This window comes from Aspergillus tanneri, assembly GCF_003426965.1.
Source record: "Aspergillus tanneri strain NIH1004 chromosome Unknown AapTan_2_pilon_pilon_pilon, whole genome shotgun sequence".
Classification (NCBI taxonomy): Eukaryota; Fungi; Ascomycota; class Eurotiomycetes; order Eurotiales; family Aspergillaceae; genus Aspergillus; species Aspergillus tanneri.
The window spans coordinates 2,090,921-2,112,960 of NW_022984629.1; the positions used below are offsets into that span (position 1 = coordinate 2,090,921).

Here is a 22,040-nt window from a genome sequence, read left to right on the forward strand (position 1 = left end):
TCGTTAACCAAGATAACCTATTAATATCGTATTTAAATTTCTGGCACCTATAATCACGCTACAAGTTTGTCATAATATACATCTACCTACCAACCACCAACAAAGAAACCTGCCACAAAATCCACCTGCGCTGTCCATAATAAACACACAGATAATTATAACCCACAGCCCTGTCTCAAACCCATACCCAAATCACTAGTACAATCTACAGGTCACATGACCAATAAACTAAAGCGGCAACCATCCTATCCACATCCGTGCTCACGACCACCAATCTATCAACATTTCACACTTCCCTCAAAAAGAATCAACCATGCCGCCAGGAAGTGAATACACCTCCGGCGGGGGCGGCAAACTCAAACTCAAAGGCTCAAAAGTGAGCGACGGTCGGGTAGAGAAGAAGAAGAAGAAGAAAGCCAAGAAAAACCACGACAGCCCCGACAAAGACGGCGATGGACCGAGCCACCGGGAACTAGTGGGCGAGGAGACTCCGTCTATGTCTATGTCGGCGCCGGCGCGGGATGAGATCGAACGGGTTGAAGAGATAGGGGAGTCTGTCGAATCTAGTGGTGGTTCGGTAGGGAAGACAGAGGCGGAGAGGAAGTATGAGGACATGAGGAAGAAACGGGTATGGAATTCATTCCTTATATTTATCGTTTCTATAGCCGTGGTTTTCTCCTCTCTCGGGTCAAAAAATACTATAGACAATAGGCACATACTAAGCAATCACAGCTACAAGAACGTCTAAAACGGGAAGGCGTCAAAACCCACAAAGAGCGAGTGGAAGAGCTAAACAAGTATCTGAGCCGATTGAGCGAACACCACGACATGTACGTTTTTCATTGATAGATCCCCTTCCCTTCCATGTACCGTGCTACTGTGGAAAGCCACCTTGAACTGACCACCTGCAGGCCGAAAATTGGACCTGGTTAATCGGTTTTGGGCTGATGGTTTTGTCTTCCCAGGGGGAAGAGGTGTTTTGTTGGTGTTTGTTCGTTTTCAGTATGGCTGTCCTACAAAGTCTTGTACTTATACCAGGATCGTATTTATTGGTTGTCATTTAATTCCCAAACAGCTAAATGCCTATTTATCTGCTAAAGTCATATTTAACTTAATTCCCCTTGCCCAGGAATCATATGACAGCTACGTGGAGAGCTAACAAGCGGCACAGCCGCCATGCCTATAGACTACGGCCACGCTTCTACGCTAGCTCAGCTCCCAAAACGCTGGTTGGACAATCGATATCAACGGAGATGTCATATAGTACCTGTACTCGCTTGGCTATGTGACATGCCCACGAACAAGATGGGGCAACCAATGTATCCACGCCAATGGCTGGTAGCTATGTGATAAAATATGGTGCTGAAAATTTACCAAGGAGCCTTCGATCCCGCCGCGAACAATTCCCAAAGGACTGGCGAACACGATCAAGGCCCATGCGAAAATAACACAAACGCAGTCAAAACTCCACAGGTGTCAACGCCTTGCACATGATATCGAATCAAGTGAATGAAGAGAGTAGAAGAAAAAAATAAAAAAATGAAAAAAAAAAATGAAACCAAAGAAAACCCTCCCAACCCAAAGACCAAACCGGTCACATTGACGATGCGGCAGTTGCTAATGACGAAGAAACGGACTCCACACGGTAATGATCAGAAAGAAATCGGACACCGCGCTAAACTCATCAACCGGTTCGATGACTGAAAGCCGAAGAAAATCATGACGAAAGCAAAATGCTGTGTGGACGGCCCCATCGGAGCCCTATACACCCTTGATGACTTGGGTTCGCTCGTTGTTCAGTTTATCGGCGTTCCGGGCGTGAGACTCCTTTTTGCAGTCCTCCAAACCCGTACAGGAGTGAGCCTCGAGCATGCGATGTTTTGAGCAAAAATGGCCATTGCAGAAGCTGCAGTCGCCGACGATCCGCTGGGCGGCTTCCTTGCACTCCTTGAAGTTGCAGCGAGGCTTACGGGGCGCCATGATGCAAGAGGTTGTGGGTCTGTCGGAACGGAATCGATAAGCGCTGAGGGCGAAGAGGCCGCGGAGAGAAAACGAATGGGTGCGACTCTTGATTTAGACGAAGCAGAGGATAGTAGCGATCGCAGCCGCAGTAGATGGAGATCAATGTAGGATGTATAGGGAAGATGGACACGCCGACGTTGCGAGTGACGTGGAAGGAGCAGTGGCAAGCGGTTAGCCAAGGAAGGAAGGAGGAGAAATCACTAGAAGTGAGGAGTCGATAAGAGACGGTGATAAGGACGGCGGCAACTGATTATATATAATGGTGGCAAAGAGAAGGGGGATAGGGATGACGATGAGGAGAAAGGAAAGTAGGGTTTTTGTTCGGAAGCGAAGGCCGGTGGGTAGCGAAAGAGTCAAAGAAAAGGTAGCAGCAGCAGCAGTAGAAGAAGAGACAAAGGTAAGGCGGCAGAGGCGAAAGCACTGCGAAGTCAATTTATATGGAAGTTACGAGAGGATTCATGGATGACCTGCTGAGTCACGGGCAGCCGTAGTACCACCTGCACAGTGCTGATCCGATGTCGTAGCAGTCGTCGTAGGCTGTAGGTCAGTTAGAGCCTAGTGAGCACTCCTAACTAACTAACTGACTATTAACTAATACTAGTTTGCAACCAAAGTAACTCCGCCGGTGGAGGCAAATCGGGGGGCCGAGTGGAGCCAGAGGTTCCAAAGTAGTTGTTCCCAAGTGTTCAGGAGGCAACTGCTATTTCTTGACCAGTCTTGAAGAAATTACCGATGGGGAGTCTTTTTTATTTTATTATTATTATTATTATTTTTTTATATGTTTTTTTAAAAATCATTCCCATTGAGTTGCCCCTTTCTGACGACTTGGTTAAAGGTCATCGCGAGATTACAAAGACTGACTAACTCCATTCCAGGGGTTGAATTGCCATCTGAACCTGTAACCAGAAAATTTTCATTTCATTTCATTTTATTTTTTTTGAAAAAAAGAAAAAAGAAAAAAGAAAAACTCACCATCGCATCAGGATCCCCATCCGGAGTAGCTCTGATCAGGCATGATTGACCTATTCCTGCAATCCAGGGACATTTCTCTCCCTTCACCGTTCTGCTCCCAACGCTCCCAACCGGTCTGTGCACCTGATACGGACCATCCCGACGATTATTTGTCGGCACGAGGATACAGCCTAGTACTACCCGGTAGGTGGTAGATGGTCTTTAAATGGCGCCATCCCAGAAATCAGAACAGGGTTCCCCTATTTATCTCCAAATTTGAGATCATATAAAGGCGGTCCTATTATTTGCTTTCGTAGAGCCTCGCAAGCTTCCGTGGCGATGTCTATCAAACGAATTTCAGGGGCTACACTCTAGTGCGTGCCATGTCTATATATCGGCTTCTGACAATCTCGCTCCAGGCACTCCATCGATGAAGTTTCGGAGTTAATAACGTCTGATGAATCCTTGCCGATGGTTACTTCTAATCCTTTAACTACTACTCCGTACCAGTAGGTAGCTAGACTGGGGTCGCTGCTCCTGATGTTGATATCCCATCCCAAGAACTAGACAGTACGTACTTAAATGGAGAGAACCGCAACCGGTTTAAGGTTTGTATCGTCTATGTTCCAGGATTCAATACTATCAACCAGGGTAGACAGTAACCTAGTTCTTTCCATACGGCAACTCAACTGTCAGCCTGCAGGATAACGCAGGGAAAGAACAGAATGCTTGACTCTCCTATCCCCACTCCCTTATTCTATCCAAAGTCCCGAAAAACAAGACGAGACGCGATGCGATGCAATATAAGCCACAGGGGCAGAACCGTTTTCTGCATGGTGTGGAGGTGCAAGTAGGTACCTTCTATGCAAGTACCCTTTGCAGCATGGATGGTACTCCATTCCTGGTACTCTGAGGGTCTGTGTGCTGTCAAAGGACAGTACGCAGTAAGGGAGGATTTATTGCTCTTCAGTAGTTTGTAGGGTGTCTGATTTATGCCAACTTCCCCTCTTTTCTTTCTTTTTTTCTTTCCTTTCCTTCTCATTTCTAAAAAAAAAAAAAAAAGAAATACAATACTTTTGACAAATTAAATTAGAATTGAAAAGAAAAGAAAAGACGCGCAATCTTGATCTCCCATGACAGCGATAAGGAAGAAACCTGACCCTGTTCAGGCTTTCCTTTCCCTCGCTTTGGGCACAAATGCCGTCCACCATGAACTCTGGTGCTTGTGGTTATCGAGACAAGACGATCCAGGATGGGGAGGGGACGCTGCGTGGTGTGGATGTACGGTGTACTTACCATCTGGAAACGGTGGAATTGATTGGCAGGGCCGGGACTGGTGATGTGTCTGTGTGTCAGGACCAAAAGAGGTGCGGACGCATCCATGAAGAAGACATGTGTGGATGGTATTTGCTTGACTGTTGGTCGGGGTGGGGATGCTGGTCATGACATGGGCCGTTTAGCTGCATGGTTGGGCGATTTCCCTCCGATTGACAATCGGGTCCAGCAGGATCCTGTAGGCATAGCTATATAGGTACCTACTTTGTACTTGGATGGAGATGATAATTGAATACCTTATGTCATGTCATACCAACCCCCTAGGTTATCAGAAAGACTAGCGACAAATCCATGCAAGCAAACGCCCTTGTACCAATCGTAACGCACCAGATCGCCCGTGAATCATAATGGCAGACCAGCAAAGAAAAAGACGGTAACAAGACAAATGAAAGAATTAACTACTACACACCCATCTCCTTCTCCTTTCCTGCATCTGGGTCCAGATACGTTTCTTTCTCGGCCGCCTCGTACTCCCCTACCAAGTCCATCACCACAGCTCTCGCCTCGTCGAATTCCCCAAGTCCATCCGTAAACGGACTCTCCTTTTTGTACTGCTCCAGGAAAGCGTTTCGCTTTCGCAGTCGGTCGTACTGTTGAACAATCCGCTTGAACAACGTCGCAACGGATGTGTGGTTCGCCAGCATCAGCCCGCTGACTCGATGTGTGTTCTGGATGTACGGCGATTTCTTCGTCAGGGCAACCTGGATACTTGCTGGGCCCCAGGGAATGAATGACGCCAGTCGCCGCTCGCGAATCCGGAGCAGGGATTTATGCACATCCGTCGGATCGGCTTCTCCCTGGATGATGTTGAGGATGCTCATGTAGCAGCTGGATTTGCTGGGGTTGATCGAAACCATGCGGTTCTTGGGCTGCAGTAGGCGACGCATGACATCCAGCACCGTTGTCTTTCGAACAGTCTTGGCCTGTTCAATGTTGTCGCCCGTAAATGGCGTGTAGGATGTGATTAGGAAGTGGCTGCGCGGGGTAGGAATAAGGGAAGCGATGATCCCGACAAGGTCATTGTGCATGTAGCCGGGGTAGCGAAGGGTGGTCGTGGAAGCGGACATAACAGTAGATACCTTGTGGCAATTAGCCAACGTATGCTCGCGAACAGCAAAAGTGTACTCACTAGCTGATTTGTCTGCTGGAACGAAGGTTCCTGCACATGAAGTCGGTCTGCAACAATCCTTGAAAGAGCACCATTGTCCAAAACCACCTAAGGTAGCATTTTCAGTATAGGTCAGAGAGTCCGTTTGTTGGGGTTGGAGGTCTTACCACTGAGTCCGCGTTCTGTGTCAGCCTTCTCATCGCCAGTAAACTGTTGTACGGATTAACCACGACATCTGCCGATTGAGTATCTGGGAAAACGGAATATGTCTGGATGAGCTTTTTAGGGAACCGGTCGTTCATTCGCTCCAGTATGAAACTGCCCATGCCAGAGCCTGTCCCTCCTGCGATGGAATGCAGAAACATGAATCCCTGTGCCGAATTAGCGCGCGATTGATCTCCTCCTGCTCCGGCATAGCCTACCTCTAATGAATCACTCCCATCGGCTTCGCGGTCTATCATATCGAAAATCTCCTCTTGCACCACTTCACCAGCAGAATAGCCAGCACCCCAGTTGTTCCCCGCACCAATGCCTTGTTGCCCAATGAAGAAGTTCTCGGGGTTGTATATATTTTTATATGGACCAGATTGGATTCCATGAAGGACCTAATTCGAAACAAAACGCCTCAGTGTATTGTTTACAAAGATAACACGGCATCCGTCGGTCATCCAAGCGATGGTATCATACCCTAGGTTCTAGATCCAGTAAGATCGCTCGAGGGATATATCTGGTATCATCACTCTAGAGAGTTATTTAGTCTTTCAAGAACAGTAAAAATCGAGTAGTAAAAGTTGTAGACTGTGCCATACCTGGTAGAAAAAAACATCCTTACGATCTCCTCCTTCTGTCGCGAACTCCTCTAAGTTCCCATCTTGACTTATCCCATGCTCCAGGCAAAGTTGCTGCCAGAACTGACTACCGACTGTAATTATTGTTTATCAGTCAGCAAAATCCGCCTTGGCTGAATACGATCCACAGGAATGATAGTGAAAAGGACAGTGTTATGGGTTTTCCTACCGTTGTTGCCGCACTGGCCGGCTTGAATTGTAATTATTTCTCTGAATCACAAATAGCTATTAGTGATGGACCTTTGATTATAGAGGTAAATCACAATAAAGGGGCCGGTATTGGCGCATACCTAGGCATCCTTGAGATAGGCCGCTGAAAGCACTCCGTAGTCGTTAGTGATCGCACGCGTAGCGCGTTCCGCGGGGAAACTTCAACGATGATTAAATTGCTGCCTCAGGTATCAATAGTTATCGGATGGAGACACTTCAAAATCAAACCAACCAGATTTTTGGATTTAAGAGGTGGAACGGTATTTTATGAAAATTAGGGTAGGTATGTATAAGAATAATTTGTATATAATATGTAGGAGCGAGCAGTTATTGTTCTGTTTGACTTTTCTCCTATTTCCCAGGGATCGGACGGACCTTTTGGCACTGACTTGGTCGCCGTGTTCGGCCAACTTCACCAAAGAATGAATCTAAATAATAATGCATTGCATATATTTAATGATGGGCTCAATGTCTTGATGCACGACTAACTTTAATTTTCTTTTTAGGCTGTCTCTTATAGCCAATGCTACTATGGTCGACAAGCGTGGCTTAAGTAAGTTTAGAATCCTGCTTTGCAGCTTGTAACAAGTAACCCAGCACCGGCTACTACGCCGTCAATTATCCTCACGCGGTTCCCTTGTTGTAGCCCGTATGCTTTAATGCATCCCTCTCGAACTGCCTCCTCCATTCCTGCCATGCCAGCACAGCCCATGCAAATTGCAGTTACAGGGTCGGATGTATTCTTAATAAGCCGCTCAGTAGCCTTGCTGACTCTTCGTTTCACCTCGTCGGGAGGAGTAGTATGTAGTTCAAAGGCCGTCAGTCCAGTGGTTTCCACACCAGCAAAACGACGGGTAGAATCCCTGTCATCTTCAGGATTGACAAGCATTTTAGTAACAGCTTGGCTAAGCTCGTCCTTCCAGACACTACCAGTAGACACTATCCCGAATGTGTCCTTGGCTTGAGCCTTGCCAAATCCTACATCACCGATGAGGTGAAATGAACTGGTCAAAGACACCGACGTGACAACACTTGCTTCGAAGATGCCTGTCACATACTTCCTAGTCCCTTCCGGTCCCAATGTGCCCCCTGTTAGAGCATTGATCCCTAGGTTTGCAATCGCTGTTTTCAGCATGCCAACGAGGGGGTGAGCGGAGTAGCATGCCACAAGGAAGCCATCATATTGGCGTATTAATGGCTCCAGGAAAGGCATGCAGTGCAACGCTGATTTTACCGAATCCTCCCCGGAGTTAATGCTGGGCACACCGTCGATGATTCGGCCGTCTGGAAGAGTGACAGGCTTCGACGGAGCGGTGAAGAAATCGAACAGGACATCGGAGAAATTGAGATTTTCCAATATGGGGATTAACGATTCGGTCATATGAGTTGATGTGTTTGGGTTGACGATTAGGATGGAGTACCGTCTCTCAACGGTTGCAGGCATGTTAAAGAAGTGCAGTTTCAAACATGAGCGGTGTCAGAGGTCGTATAGGAACAATAAAATCGTGGATAATTTGGCTGCTGAGGATGGCAAATTAGCGACTGGCTTGTACGAGCAGACAATTTGATAGCTGGCAGACAATCAGCTACAGAATACCGCATACTGACAGCTAATGGACAGGCATGCCTCAAGACCTGTCTGCAGCTTCTGTCATGGAATGACTCTATACAGGGAGAATTGGGATATCTCTGTCGTGATAGTGGATTTTGCTTACAGAGTGCGGGGAAGATCACATCATCGTCTCGAAGCCCCACCTTCCATCGACAACGACACCACCCCTGTCGCCGTTGAGTAACCGTGGTTAAGCCTTGCTTTTTTACCCGAATACCCTTCCAATCTAGGTATATTTTTTCCCCTAAATCCATATAGATCCCTGTCGTCTGAATCTCCGCAGCTTACGTTATCTCTGCCTCCCGGCCAGCAGATACCTTCGAAATGCCTCTAGTAGCACAGTCTCCCACACCAAGGACCATCCTTGGTCTGATGACCTTTGGACCAGATGAATCGAAAGGAGCTCGGATCACGTCCCTTGATGACTTCAACAAGTGCCTGGATTACTTCCAACAACAGGGTTACAATGAGGTGGACACTGCACGGGTTTACATAGAAGGGCAACAAGAGGCTTTCACGGCCCAGGCGAAGTGGAAGGAGCGTGGTTTGACCCTGGCGACAAAATGGTACCCTAGAACTCCTGGAGATCACAAGCCTGGCGTTCTCCGTGCAAACCTAGACCTCTCCCTGAAGGAGTTGGGTACCAACCAGGTGGATATATTCTACCTGCATGCTCCCGATCGGTCGGTCCCGTTTTCAGAGACACTGGAGGCTGTCAATGAACTGCATAAAGAGGGTAAATTCGTGGAGCTGGGTCTGAGTAATTATACGGCGTTTGAGGTTGCGGAGATTGTCACTCTCTGCAACGAGAGAGGCTGGGTACGTCCGACTATATACCAAGCCATGTACAATGCCATTAGTGAGTGCTCCCTACATTAATCTCCGGGAGTTCGTAGCACTGTTGGCGACAAGATGTTAATCTTCATGACCTCGGTAGCACGTTCCATCGAGACCGAATTGGTCCATGCCTGTAAGCGCTACGGCATCGACATAGTGGTCTATAACCCGCTTGCTGGTGGGGTATTCTCCGGAAAATATAAAACAAAGGATATTCCTGCGGAAGGTCGATACAGTGACCAATCCCACTTCGGGACATTGTACCGCAAGCGTTACTTTAAAGACGCGACATTTGAAGCGTTGCGAGTCATTGAACCGGTTGTCGAGAAATATGGGTTGACACTGCCTGAGACTGCGTTCCGTTGGATCCGCCACCATTCTGCTCTCAACATCAAAGACAATGGCCGTGATGGAATAGTTGTTGGTGTGAGTAGCCTCGCCCAACTGGAGGCTAACCTCAGAGATATCCAGAAAGGCCCGCTGCCGCAGGAAGTTGTTGATGCTTTGGATCAAGCATGGTTGATTGCAAAGCCAACTACTGCTGATTATTGGCATCTTGATCTGAAGTATACCTATGACACCAAAGAAGCCTTGTTTAAACGCAAAACAGGAGTTTAGGAGTGTTAGGATGCTAAAAAGGGGTTGTGAAACAGATAATTTGGATAAGCATATAAGGAATGATATATATACTGAATGGTGCTATATATCCTATCTTTTTCAAAGCTTTGGAATGTTAATATTGAGAAAGAACAATTGGCACAAGTTTCATTTTGAAATAAGAAGTAGGAGGGAAAAAAGTAATTGACCACAACGCTTCGAGGACATTCATAGACTCCGCCAGTCCAGTACCACTTCCTCACGTCTAATTCTGGCCGAGTACCAAGGACTAGTAGACTATGGGGCAATAAAAATATCCAAGAATTTTCAAATTATTATTCTGCTAGTCCATAGTCTAGCCGGCATTTTTCACTATTGATCCGATGTAGGCTGTATGTGCCGACCTGCTTAGCCTATTGTGCCACATTTGGATAGATTCTCCGTGCAGGCCAGGATACCGCAAGCAACATGTTATGCTTTACTTACATAGTTATAGCCAGATGTGTCCCATTCCATAAAAATTGTTAAAACAGAATTCTCGTCTCTACAAAATGGTAGGGATTTCACGTCTCAAGACCCAGTTTTCCAAACACTCGATACAATATGATAGGGTGGATAGCGATGAGGACCAGGAGTTGATGCTTGAGTCGACGTCCAGGGCTCCGAGTCACTGTGAAAGGCTTAAAGTGATACTTTCTAAAGTGTCTCTATATTGGGTAAATGCCACCCTGCTTGCAATCACTCGGATGTTTTTCTTCGGATCTCTTACGAGGATGGGACATTCCCATTGAGAGGCCATATTTCAATGCCCTGTAAGTAGTACTTAGCCCACCTTGTCACACGCATCACTGAACAATTGATTGACGCCCTATATAGCACCCGCCATGGACGGTGTGGATGTCTTGTTTTCCACGGAATGAATCGACGTGATTTTCTTTCCAACGACCCCCGCAGCATCTACCACAAAGAACCCAGCCTCGAAGTTGATGTTGCCTAGGCTAAACTCGCCGAGAATACAAGGCCTATCCTATAACTCGAAGACATTCTCGCCGTCGGGAAAGATCCTGAAAAATCGGTGAAACTTGGACCCGAATTCGGTCTTGGACCGGACGTCTATGCAGGCTGAATTGATGTCTTTCACTAACTGCACTGTTTTGATGCACTTCGACAAGGGTTATACTTCAAGGGTTATACTTCGAGCATTACCATCACAACATGTACCCAGGGGGATATAACCAAACGGCCAAAAAGCACCGAGCCCATCTGTCGCATTGCCTCCACGTGACTTTGCAAAATGTCCTCTGCAACGCAAACACCGACACTTTGACTTATTTCTGGACCGATGCAGTGGGATGCCCCTGGCCAGATTTTAACATCCGTCATCGATGCCGGGAATACTGTGCGTTACTGGATTGGCAGCACCGGCATGCTGTTGATGACAGAGTTTTTGTAAGGATGAAGCGACTTGCAGACCAGAAGCCTCGCAGGACGAGCAGCAATTTCAAGAAGGTTGTTGATCAGAGAATACGCTCATCTTGAGACATTGTGGATCACGGAGATACTGCATAGATTGTCTGATTGATGGTGTTGATAATCTTGGAGTATGAAGATCGTATTGTTTGTTGATGCTGGATAAGAAATAGTTTTGTGGAGATTGAGCATTACCACACCGCCTTTCACCACTCCTTACTGATCTGTCGGAATAAAAGAAAGGCGGACCCAAAGGCGGGGAATAGAACAGCCAATGAACATGTTGTGCTAAATGGGGGCTACGGTCCGCCGTAGTTGAGGCGTGGCTTACATTGCTGTGAGTTGCTCCGTAGTCCCAGTCCGGCTTGTGCAATTGTGACGCTCGTCGCTTCTAGCATTCACTCCTTCTGTCACCGCTATATACAGTCCATCATTCCTGGACTGGCACCTTCAGGAGCATTTTCAATCTTATTCTAGGTCCTCTCATCCTCGTTCATCATGGCGGAAAGCGAGTACGCGCCCAAGTTTTCTCCCTTCTTTTCCTTCGTGAGTCTCCAGTCGATGATGATTATGAATCCCGTGAATACAAGCTGATGAGGATAATCAGGCTGGTGTAGCAGCTGCAGTATGTATCTCTGACGAACCGCAAGTTTGTGGGTAGCGCTAATGAGCTCTCGAAGATGATCTTCGGGAGTATGCCTTCCAAATCACCTTAGACCGAGAATGACACCCAACTCACAATGAAACAGCACTGGGAGCCGCATATGGGACAGCAAAGGCCGGCATCGCTATTTCGGGTGTGGGAACATTTCGACCAGATCTGATTATGAAGGCATGATCTCGCAAGATGTTGTAATGTGCGTCCCCCGCTAACAGGACCAGTCTTTGATTCCTGTGATCATGTCGGGTATTATTGCTGTATACGGTCTTGTTGTTGCTGTCGTTATACATGGAGATTTGAATCGAAGCGAAAGCCAGGCATTGTATACGTGCGTCCAGCCCCACCGGAGTGAACCTGCTAGGTTTGGAGTATTCGGCCACACTGACCATTAATAGAGGGTTTATGCATCTTGGAGCAGGTTTGTCTGTTGGGTTTACAGGTCTCGCCGCTGGTTACGCAATTGGAATAGTTGGCGATGCTGTAAGCTGTCTTACATTTATCCATTTTGCTTTTCTAATGGTCTATATAGGGTGTGCGTGCATACATGCAACAGTCCCGCGTGTATGTGGGGATGATCCTCATTTTGATTTTTGCTGAAGTTCTCGGACTCTACGGGTATGGAATGACGTTCACTAACTGTCTGCCGAAAGAGGTTTGCTGACGCTCGGCAGTCTGATTGTTGGATTGATCCTCAACTCGAAATCTAGGGCTTGATTTGTGTGATTTGGCCAAAAATATTTATTGAATAACGTCTTAGATGTGAGTTGAGCTCACTACTTTTGACGCCGATATTGTACCATCAAAGTGGACGGCTTCATTGTATATTCTGTTGGAGGGACCGGGCCTAGGTAGGGACAACCGGGAGCTTCTTTGATCACTTGAGTCTCTGAGTCTCTGTTATAATTTACCCCGAATAAGGCGTATCCCATTGACATATTGGATCAGGAATGTAACCTTATAGTCGGGGAGCAAGTGTCACATGCCATAGATATTCATTAAATACAACCAGATACCACACTCCTTCTACTCATGGATTTACCGTGCATTGAGGGCGATAGTCAAGCTAGCTATGTCGGAGAGTCGCTCCTCCCCACAACTGCGTAACCATTATTGCTTTTTCCCAACGAAAGAGGGGAAAGGCCAGTCCAGAGGCTAGTCATGTCTTTGCCCGTTCGCCCCAAACATGGAACCTGGCCCTATACTTAAGTTGGAATATGATGCAGGATGGTGATCGTGGTGGTTCTAGGCCATGAATCGCATATAGGATCCGATCAGGCATTTCGAACTATGTCTTTTTTTTAGACTAGTGCTTATGATCAACAACGGATTCGAGGTTGCATCCATACAAACACCGGATGGTGTTCGCCAAGGGTTACTTATCTAGTTCTCCCTTGGCGGCTGTGTTGACTGTCTCGGCGGTACATCGTACCATACGGACCTGTCAATAATGCCGGTGCCTTGGGATATTATTAGCTTTGGATGCGCCCTGTAGCCCTAATTTTATAGTAGAACGTTCTACTAGGTGGCAGGCGGTCCTGCACCTATAGTAGGCCATCCGTCTGTTGACTTTCTGCATGTAGGCATGTTCATCAACCGCCACGGGGATATCAGCCAGTCGGCCCAAAGCTCCTCTTCCGTCATCTGTCACTTCCATGGGCTCCGATTGGAAATTAGTGGCGAGGCTCTGCGGGGATGTGAATGGGGATTCCTTGATAGGAGCCAGCTGGAAGACACATCAGCGCCGACGTCGTGTAACCGAGAGCTGCCAATGGGCTAGAATCATGGGATCCAGGACGATTGGTAGCCACGAAGTACTGCAGCGCAAACCGATTTGAAAGTTGGGGGCAGGTGACACCAGTGCATAGCGCACTACGGAGTACATGACGGGGAAGCCAGGAGCAGAGTCCTCTACGCATCGTTGGGTGCTGCTCAGGTATGCACCTTCGATGCTGCTGCAGGAGGGCATCCTACTGATGAGGAGATGAAAAACACGGTTTCCATGACTAGCTGATGTACTTGGATTGCATTGAATAGCAATGGCAAGCGGCCAGATCGGTCGATTTGTGTCGACCGAATGGAGCCAGAACGGACGAATACAACTTAATAACTCGAGATAGACCGTCGGGCTGTGATTCCATTCAACCAATTCTCCCAACGACATCAATGGCGGTTACGCGCACTTCCAAGTCCCAGAGAACGGCCGTGCGGGCATCGTTAGCATGTGTCCAGGTCAGAGTTCTACCTGCCTCTTTTCTCTTTACCGTTTCCCGGTAACCAACTGACCAGGTGAACATAGTGCCGGAGCCAACATGCGAAGTGTGGTGCCGAGATGCCGGTCTGTAGTCGATGTCAACAGGAGGGGAGGGTCTGCTATTATGTTCAGTCTCGCCGTAGCGCCACAGCGAAGGCAAGTGTTTCGTCGCTGCCGGCTTCCGATGTGAGGGGTGATGTGCTTTTCTCTCCACCGTCGGCAGCACATGCGTATTCGGTACAAGAAAATGATAGCATTCCAATCAAGTATGGGATATTATCTGCTGTACAACCTCTTGAGGCGATGAACGGCGCATACCACGGGGAAAGTGAGCATGCGACCTGTTGCAGATTCCTGGATGCGTACTACAGGTACGTCTGCAGTCGACTTAGGCGGTAGGAGTTTGCTGAGTTGACCTAGTAACTTTCACAATGCTCACCCATATCTCACTCCTTACCGTCATTTCATGAGTTTTAGGGAGACAGATAGCGAGTCCATTACGTTTCTTCTCCCGGTGATCCACTACATAGGATCTGTATATATCAATGATGGGTCTGCAACATCCTTGAAGGAGACTGTTATAAAGCAACTCAACATCACAGACCTCACCGTGAACGTCTTACCATCGAATGGCTACACCGTCCTAGCTTTTCTTCTTCTTGCCATTGCTACCTATGGGCAAGATGATCGGGCGCAAGCCCGTATCCTGTTGAACCGGGGACTGCAGATGATGATCGATATTGGAATGAATCGCCGCACATTCGCCGCGGCTGAGCCCGACCCTTCTTGGGCTGAAAGCTGGAGGCGTACTTTTTGGGGATTATACACTACCGACGTTCTTATCGTTGGCTTGTGGTATGAAACAAGTATTAGGTTCGTGTCATTTGTTGCACCGTCATCAACGACGGCTGATTAGTGCAGCTTTTGCGGCGGGGACGCTGATGTTGACCTTCCATCGGACGACATCACACTGGATCAGGCTCGTTTCCTATGTCATGTCCTACAGCTTACTGAATGATGTATTGGGAATCTAACAACTTGATAGACTCGCACGTTTGAGCAGTACGAAATTCGGGATTTTGAAGACAAGGTGCCCGTCTTTTCGTCGTTCACCTACCTCATTGACTTGGTCAAAATCGCCCACTCCGTGTTGCATCCTCGAGAAGACCGGAATACGGCCGCCACGAATGCGGATACAATGCTCATTGCGTGGAAGCTCAACCTGCCCCTGGAAAAGCACTCCGTGGTGAAAGAAGATGGAGGAGTTGACCATATTCTATTCCATTGTCACGTCCTCTGGCACAGGTATTTTTCTGTTCCTAGAAACCCTCATTCCCCGGACTAAAGACCACGCAGCCTCCTCATAACCATCCACCAACCACTCTCACGTCTGGTCCGCAGCTCTACCAGGGGCTACGAGGACAACGCATTGATCTCCCCCATTTCATCGAGCGACGACTCGCTCTGGGAAGACTCATGCGAGCGGCTCCATACCCGAAGAACGCTTGATGCCGTGGCAGCGACTATGAATCTATGCGCTCTGCCGATTCCCATTGTCCAGCAGTCCCCGCTCACCATCAGCTGCGTGGCTTTGTCCACCATGACAAGCATGATGGAGTACCAAACAATACTCTCTTCCTCCCCTCGGTGTCCCACAAGGGATAAAACCCGCCTGGGAGTTGCCATTCTCAACCAGTTCGGGCAGGTGTGGGCCATGGGGGCGAATGCCAGTACCAGGATGAAAAAGATAGCGCGGGAGGTGTTTACGAAGGGGCATGCGGATCGGGATGGGCTGGGAAGGTTCGAGTTGAATCCGATTCTAAATCAGAGCTTGCTGTCTGTAGCGGATCCTTGGGCCGAGTTTTCGGGAGTCAATTCATAGATGTCTGCGAAACCATTGTTACCAACTTTACCATTTAATGAAGCTTGGCTTGATCTTCGTATTCCTAACATGAAATAATTCATATAACCCTGAGATTCTGAGATCCTGATTGTCTACATTGAAAATCTGGTCTCCCTAGTACCTAATGCAGAGATAGTCCCTTTGAAAGTCGCACCAAGAATAGAGATAGAATCATCCAGCTCAATGCCTGGCATGTTCATGGTTACGTTCAGCCTCCTAACCCTGATTAGTCTACTCAACATCCCGGGCGTCTGTCTCTTCCCGCTTCGCATACTCCCAAGGCGAACCATATATCTTCTTGTCGATATCACTGTCGCGTTTGGCATAGCTCAAGGGTGTTCCATAGATCTGGCTATCAGTGTCCAAGTCTCTGTCAAACTCTACCATAGCTTAAGCTGTATATCATCTTCACACATGAGTCTATGGCGTAGAATATCGAAGCAGTGACCTATCGATTATCAATCCCATCCATCCTCGTCAGCATCCATGCACCTACTACCATGCGGCTCGGTGACAATCGTCATCTCCGACTCTTCCTCCGTCATCTGATTATGCCATCTTGTCCAGAGGACATGCTACAGAATCAGTTCATACCTCTATAAGATATACAGAGATGAAAAGAGAGATCATACCAAACAATGCGATCGATGCAGTTTGAGCAACACGCTCGGATACCCCGGATCCGGACTTTCGACTTGCACGGTTGTCACGCGGATATAGTCGGCTTCTTCCAGCGTGAACGGATTTTATCTAACCAAATAAGCCAGACATCGAACAGAGGAACGATAGAGGTATGCATTTCTGGACACTATTCCACACCGCCACCGCTCCATCACTCGGCTCCCGGGTCTCCAAGATTGAAAAAATCGCCAATCTCCAGGAATGCGCCTTCACATCGAGACGTCCAGGGCATGTTGACGAGCTGGATGAATTCGGGACTGTAGGCTGTGAATTCTGACCGGTTATAATTGTTCTATGTTTTTAACTCTGAGCCGGACGTACTGTGACGGAACATGAGCCGGGTGAAGAAGACAAAGCCCGTGTAGATGGCGATTAGAATCAGATGAGGGATCCAGACTACCAGACAGCATAGCTGAGATGTCGTCGTGGGATCGAGTGCGCATGCGGCTGGTGAGGAGGTTTTAGAATATCTCTTTGAGCCACTTCATTTTTATCAACGATTGGGTTTTGAAGGAATTTAATTACAGATATTCGGTATTAATCCGTTTTTTGCTCATTTAGATGATACGTGGAGATGGTTGCGCGGCAAATAGGCTATGTATCATTGACTGGAGGAAAAATACATAGTATTAACTAAGATGATCGAACTATTTCGAGATGAGTAAATGGTTAAGATATAAAAATGATTAACGAGATTGATATCGCAACAATACATCTCGAAGAAGCCTGTTTTCTAGAGCCATACAAGAGACCAATCCCCTCCTCTATCATGGATCCTCACCCTCAGCATGGCACCTCTCATCCTGCAGAACATCTATTATCTCGTTTAGAAATCTAACTGTCGCTTAGGACCGGTTTACATTACCGACTTTGGTACCAACGTATAGCACGTAGATACGTAGAAACAGATACTAATACATATCAGAGCCGATGAAACGCTCGATCAGATCAGCCCAAATCCGATTTTCTAGTCCTCTATATGTCGAGAATGGAACCTTCAACTGACAGGAAGACTCGGGAACCAGGTACGCGGGTGTACCGACTGACGAGCTGGATGCGAATTGGGATCTCCTCTTAGGGGGTAGGTAATATCTACTGACATATACCAAGTCAATGCTAATATAGATATAGACCACTACTTCCGATGAACAGACCAGGAAGTCAACACCCTCAACCAAGACTCGAAACTCCCATCGCTCTCCCCATTGACTCGACACGGAGAAGAATGGTACTTTGCTGCAGTACTTTGCGGGCGTCGACATGCTGCATTCCTTGCAATGTTTGAACTCTCTGAGAAAGAATGTCGACCCGGACTTCCAGGATCCACTGGGGTGGGCTTCATCATCTCGAGATGAAACAGTTACATCTCAGTGAACTCGCTAGATTCAAAAGAGATAAAGGGAAGCACTAAGAAGGAGGTCATTGTATCGAACAAACTACGACAGCCCATCACGTGTCATGGAGATACCACGTCGGTGACTCTCAGACTGATTCTACAGGACGCATCTACCCCAGGGCTCCTGGAGAGACATAGAGGCTTCATACCTGCATGGTCGCCTTCCATCCCACGGGGCCGATATTCACGTCACCAAGACAAATAAATGACAGGCGGAGGTACAGTAAAACACGGATATAAGCAACACCTAATATAAGAAAATCTCCAGTATAAGCAACAGGACATGGTGTCCAAATTTATAAATTTGCTTAATACTCCAATATTAGATTATTGCTTAATTTTTCTTTATCTCCTATACAAATTTGCTTATATTAAAGTTACAAAATTGCTTATTCAGACCCCCCGCATTTTACTTTAAAATAGTCAAGAGGTCGCGACGTGCTATTTTAAATAGCCAGAAGGCTGCCCTTCGAGCTTAATATAATTTAAAGCCTTATCTCTCACTAGCAGAGCTTTCTAGGTGGTTTTAAGAGATATATAACCAGCCGATTAACTGCTTCTTAATTAGCCAAATCCTTTCCTCCTGTTTTGCCTTCCTTGACGGTATTAAAGCGCATCAAGCAGAAGATAAGCGACGCCGTACAGAATCCTGGCCAGAGCTAAAAAAGGCCTTGTTTGACTGGATAAAACGAGCTGAGGGAAAGATAATAATATCCCAGGAGGTTATTTGTTAAAAAGGGAGGGAGTTTTGGTCAGAGATCTATCTAGAAAAAAAGATGCCCCAGTTTAGTAATGGCTGGCTTTGTGGCTTCCAGTCACGCAGGAATATTAAGCAAAGAAGTCTATTTAGTAAAGCTGGAAGTCTATCTAAAAATATAGTTAGTAAAATAGTTTTAATCCAGCGCGTCCTTAATACATACGCGCCTTAAGATATCTTTAACTGCGATGAGACAGGTTTATATTGGAAAATAATCCCAGACCGGAGTTTATCTACATGCTTAATTCCTGGCCGCAAGAAAGAAAAGGCTTAATAACTGTATATTTTTGTTGTAATTTAGATACTTTAGAACTCCTTCCTATCTGGTTTATTGGGACAGCTAAACGGCCAAAAGCCTTTGCTGCAGCTGGTATAAATATTGAGAATCTTGGCTGCTATTGGCTAAGGAATAGCTTCTTTGGTTTAATAAGAAGATGCAAGGCCGAAAAGTTGCTTTTTTAATAGATAATTTTTCTGCTTATAAGGCTGCATTTAAGGAGATAAACCAACAACTACAGATAAGTAGTTATATGGCTTCCAGCCTGTTTAATATTAAGATATTAGCTGCTTGACCAAGGGATTATCCATACATGGAAGGCATATTGGAAAAACAATAGGTTTTATATTTAATAACTTAATATAACTGTGGTTTTAATCCACTGTCTACTATAACTATTTTGCAAGCAATTTAATGGGCAATTTCTGCCTGGGAACTTGATCTATTTAAAGATACAGTCAGAAACTGCTTTAAGAAGGCTCTTTCTGTTAAAGATAGTAATAAGCTTATTAATAAGTAACTTATTAATAAGATAAAGCAAGGACTTCAAAGTCTAAGGCTCTCAAATAGTATCCGTGATATTATAGATATTAATCAGTTTTTGAATCCTACAGACGAGCAGGTTAATAATAGTCTTATAAACATTAATTCTGCAGTTTTAAGTAAGTTTGCACCGGCCGAAGCTGTGGATAGTAATAAGGATAGGGATATACAGCCTCTACCAATAATTATAGCTACAGAGGTATTAGAGGGCTTGAATAAATTGCTCCTTTATTAGGAACAGCAGGTTAATAGAGATAAGGACCTTATCCGGTTTCTTATACACCAGGAAAGGCTTTTTCTACAGATAAAAGCTCAAGCACAGCGCCAGGCTGATATCCGGTTATTTTTTACCTGACCATGCAGTATATAGGCTTTATATTAATCAATATAAGCGTTCTTCCATTCAGTATGGTGCAGTAGAGTAATATGGAGCTATATATATGTAGTCACAGCTAATTTAGTGTGACCGCGGAGACGGTAGATAAGTGAATTGGGAGCCAGACTTGGTATTACCAAGTCTAGTTGACCTTTTGCAGTGGCGTGGCAATTGGGTGTACCCTGTAACCTAGTCTTACCCTTTTCGGACTAAGGAGATTACATATATATATATATATATAGCCGCTTTTACAATATAAGCAAAATCCTAATATAAGCAAATTTAGAGCCGAGCCCCTTTCGTTGCTTATATCCGTGTTTTACTGTAGTTGAAACAGTGATCTATGCAGTTAGATTATATTTATAAATAGTAAACTATAAATAACTACATAACGTCGGATGACGTCAGCATTTTCTCTGTATTCTTCCTTAAGATTGGTATAGAATGCCATTTCGGATTCGATTCTGTCTCAGTCAGCGATTTTCTGGACGGAAATCAACGAATTCTCACCAGACAATGAAGTTGATGGAAGACTTCCAGCACTCCCATGTAGGATCCCGCGGCAGTCTGGTACTGTTGTGTGGTGGAAGTTCCTAGATACTACGCTAGACGTTCGTTGAGATGGATCAATCGCACTATCCATTGTCAATCATCCTTTCTTGATCCATCAATCTCGTCGAGAAGAAGATATACCAACCATGAGTGGGTCCCAGGTCGCATTCGTCTTCTCATACGGTTCCCCAAAGAATTAGTCAGTCGATCCTCCGTGATGCCCGTGGAGAACTCGCAAATCTCCATCTCCACGAGGATAGCGGCAAGTCTTAAGGTCTGTACGACGGAGAGGGCATTGCGCATATCTTCCAGAGGATGATCGTTGTGAGGTTGGAGGCCAATAGAAAGAGGATGAGAGTAGAGAAATATGGGGAGACAAATATTCGGATCCAGACGTCGCCTGCATAGGCTATACTCACAACAATGCAGCCACGGCTGTAGCCTACCCTATATCCTACCCATAGCGTATCGTTAGTTCCGGACAGAATTAGAATATTCGGTAGAAAATCTCATTCGAATCGTCACTAGACCAAGGATCATATCAAGACAGAAGTCTCCATGACTTTCCTGAGCATCTGCCATATCCATCATGTCCAACGACACCTACCAGTCCATCCCCAAGATTGACGAGAACGATCGCGAGTCCCACGCGAGTTCCTCAACCTATGGCCATATTCGAAATAATCATCAGGAGACTTCATCGGTCGATCTCCAGGACTGTTCGTCCCTCGCTTCTCTCCCGTGTACCATCTGCTACTCACCAATATGGTGACGCTTTGCTTCTCGCTCTGGATCCTCTATCTCTATCGCGACTATCCCCGACAAGGATGTCGATACCAAACACCTCAATGGGAACGACGTGGTGTGGGGAAATCCCCGTGGAATTGGAAACTCGCAAGTTCCATACCCGGGTTGACGAGGGAGGCATTACGGATTTCGTGGGTGGATGGAATGATGAGACGAATGCGGCGTGGGATACGATTCTCGATGGTATTCTTCCTCTTCCTCATCTTCTCTTGCTGAATATACAGCTAACTGACTATAGAGGGATTGATTAAACTGACCGAAGACCAAGCCAGGAGGCTGCTCTACAATACAAGGAACCCGCAGGATCCTTCGACCTGCGCCGGGGCATTGGAGGTGTTTCTTCTGCTACACTGTTTTGTATTTTTGTTTCTGTCTCTCGTTCCCTCGGTGTATTTTGCTGATGGTTCGTTTCCTGGAACAACCTCCGACACGGATATTACGTGCCGAAGCAAGGGATCTGGTACCGGCACCAGGAAAACTCCTCACGCATGCATGTTGGTCTCTCGACCCTGAGCGGATTACCTGAGACTCTAGATCACTGCTTCGACTATCTGCGCCAGAACATTATGTGCTGGTCGGATACCACCATCTCGTCGCTGGCCTGATCCTCCATTCTTGACGGTTATTATCCACGTTATGACCCGGTGAAGGAGTGTCTGGATTTTGAGCAGATTCATCCGTGGGCGGAATGCGAGAAGAATTGGTAACCCAATGATCCGGTCCATGATACATAGAGAGTCCAGTACTGTAATGATCGTGGTTCACTGACGTTTTGTCCTCTCCTAGCCTATCCTGTCTCCATCCAGCCCTCCACGATAGATGCAACCTGCCTCTTGTAACCTCTCC

General features: G+C 46.6%; 9 protein-coding genes across 9 annotated transcripts; 6 read left to right on the top strand and 3 right to left on the bottom strand.

Annotated features, from left to right (window-relative positions):
- Positions 1-313: 313 nt before the first annotated feature.
- On the top strand, positions 314-933 carry ATNIH1004_000664 (uncharacterized protein; the record flags this gene model as incomplete). The annotated part of the gene is made up of 3 exons (XM_033565372.1): positions 314-628; positions 733-830; positions 912-933. 3 exons carry the CDS (start codon positions 314-316, stop codon positions 931-933), a joined length of 435 nt encoding a protein of 144 aa, XP_033431129.1.
- Positions 934-1,890: 957 nt separating this feature from the next.
- Positions 1,891-2,694, top strand: ATNIH1004_000665 (uncharacterized protein; the record flags this gene model as incomplete). The annotated part of the gene is made up of 3 exons (XM_033565373.1): positions 1,891-2,110; positions 2,547-2,561; positions 2,624-2,694. 3 exons carry the CDS (start codon positions 1,891-1,893, stop codon positions 2,692-2,694), a joined length of 306 nt encoding a protein of 101 aa, XP_033431130.1.
- Positions 2,695-4,709: 2,015 nt separating this feature from the next.
- TUB4 (gamma-tubulin mipA) lies at positions 4,710-6,562 on the bottom strand (the record flags this gene model as incomplete). The annotated part of the gene is made up of 8 exons (XM_033565374.1): positions 4,710-5,387; positions 5,438-5,524; positions 5,584-5,787; positions 5,839-6,021; positions 6,104-6,157; positions 6,226-6,338; positions 6,434-6,474; positions 6,555-6,562. The coding sequence occupies 8 exons, from the start codon at positions 6,560-6,562 to the stop codon at positions 4,710-4,712; spliced, it is 1,368 nt and encodes a 455-aa protein (XP_033431131.1).
- A 471-nt stretch (positions 6,563-7,033) lies between these two features.
- Positions 7,034-7,918, bottom strand: ATNIH1004_000667 (aspartate/glutamate racemase family protein; the record flags this gene model as incomplete). Its single annotated transcript, XM_033565375.1, has 1 exon — positions 7,034-7,918. One exon carries the CDS (start codon positions 7,916-7,918, stop codon positions 7,034-7,036), a length of 885 nt encoding a protein of 294 aa, XP_033431132.1.
- Positions 7,919-8,410: 492 nt separating this feature from the next.
- On the top strand, positions 8,411-9,541 carry ATNIH1004_000668 (aldo/keto reductase family protein; the record flags this gene model as incomplete). Its single annotated transcript, XM_033565376.1, has 2 exons — positions 8,411-8,945; positions 9,024-9,541. The coding sequence occupies 2 exons, from the start codon at positions 8,411-8,413 to the stop codon at positions 9,539-9,541; spliced, it is 1,053 nt and encodes a 350-aa protein (XP_033431133.1).
- Positions 9,542-11,488: 1,947 nt separating this feature from the next.
- VMA11 (V-type proton ATPase proteolipid subunit) lies at positions 11,489-12,365 on the top strand (the record flags this gene model as incomplete). The annotated part of the gene is made up of 7 exons (XM_033565377.1): positions 11,489-11,536; positions 11,608-11,683; positions 11,740-11,789; positions 11,873-11,979; positions 12,047-12,131; positions 12,181-12,266; positions 12,323-12,365. The coding sequence occupies 7 exons, from the start codon at positions 11,489-11,491 to the stop codon at positions 12,363-12,365; spliced, it is 495 nt and encodes a 164-aa protein (XP_033431134.1).
- Positions 12,366-13,814: 1,449 nt separating this feature from the next.
- On the top strand, positions 13,815-15,784 carry ATNIH1004_000670 (uncharacterized protein; the record flags this gene model as incomplete). The annotated part of the gene is made up of 6 exons (XM_033565378.1): positions 13,815-13,880; positions 13,948-14,273; positions 14,380-14,757; positions 14,824-14,899; positions 14,948-15,207; positions 15,259-15,784. 6 exons carry the CDS (start codon positions 13,815-13,817, stop codon positions 15,782-15,784), a joined length of 1,632 nt encoding a protein of 543 aa, XP_033431135.1.
- Positions 15,785-16,637: 853 nt separating this feature from the next.
- ATNIH1004_000671 (uncharacterized protein) lies at positions 16,638-16,929 on the bottom strand (the record flags this gene model as incomplete). The annotated part of the gene is made up of 2 exons (XM_033565379.1): positions 16,638-16,743; positions 16,808-16,929. The coding sequence occupies 2 exons, from the start codon at positions 16,927-16,929 to the stop codon at positions 16,638-16,640; spliced, it is 228 nt and encodes a 75-aa protein (XP_033431136.1).
- A 4,285-nt stretch (positions 16,930-21,214) lies between these two features.
- ATNIH1004_000672 (uncharacterized protein) lies at positions 21,215-21,799 on the top strand (the record flags this gene model as incomplete). The annotated part of the gene is made up of 3 exons (XM_033565380.1): positions 21,215-21,377; positions 21,433-21,597; positions 21,648-21,799. 3 exons carry the CDS (start codon positions 21,215-21,217, stop codon positions 21,797-21,799), a joined length of 480 nt encoding a protein of 159 aa, XP_033431137.1.
- Positions 21,800-22,040: the final 241 nt, after the last annotated feature.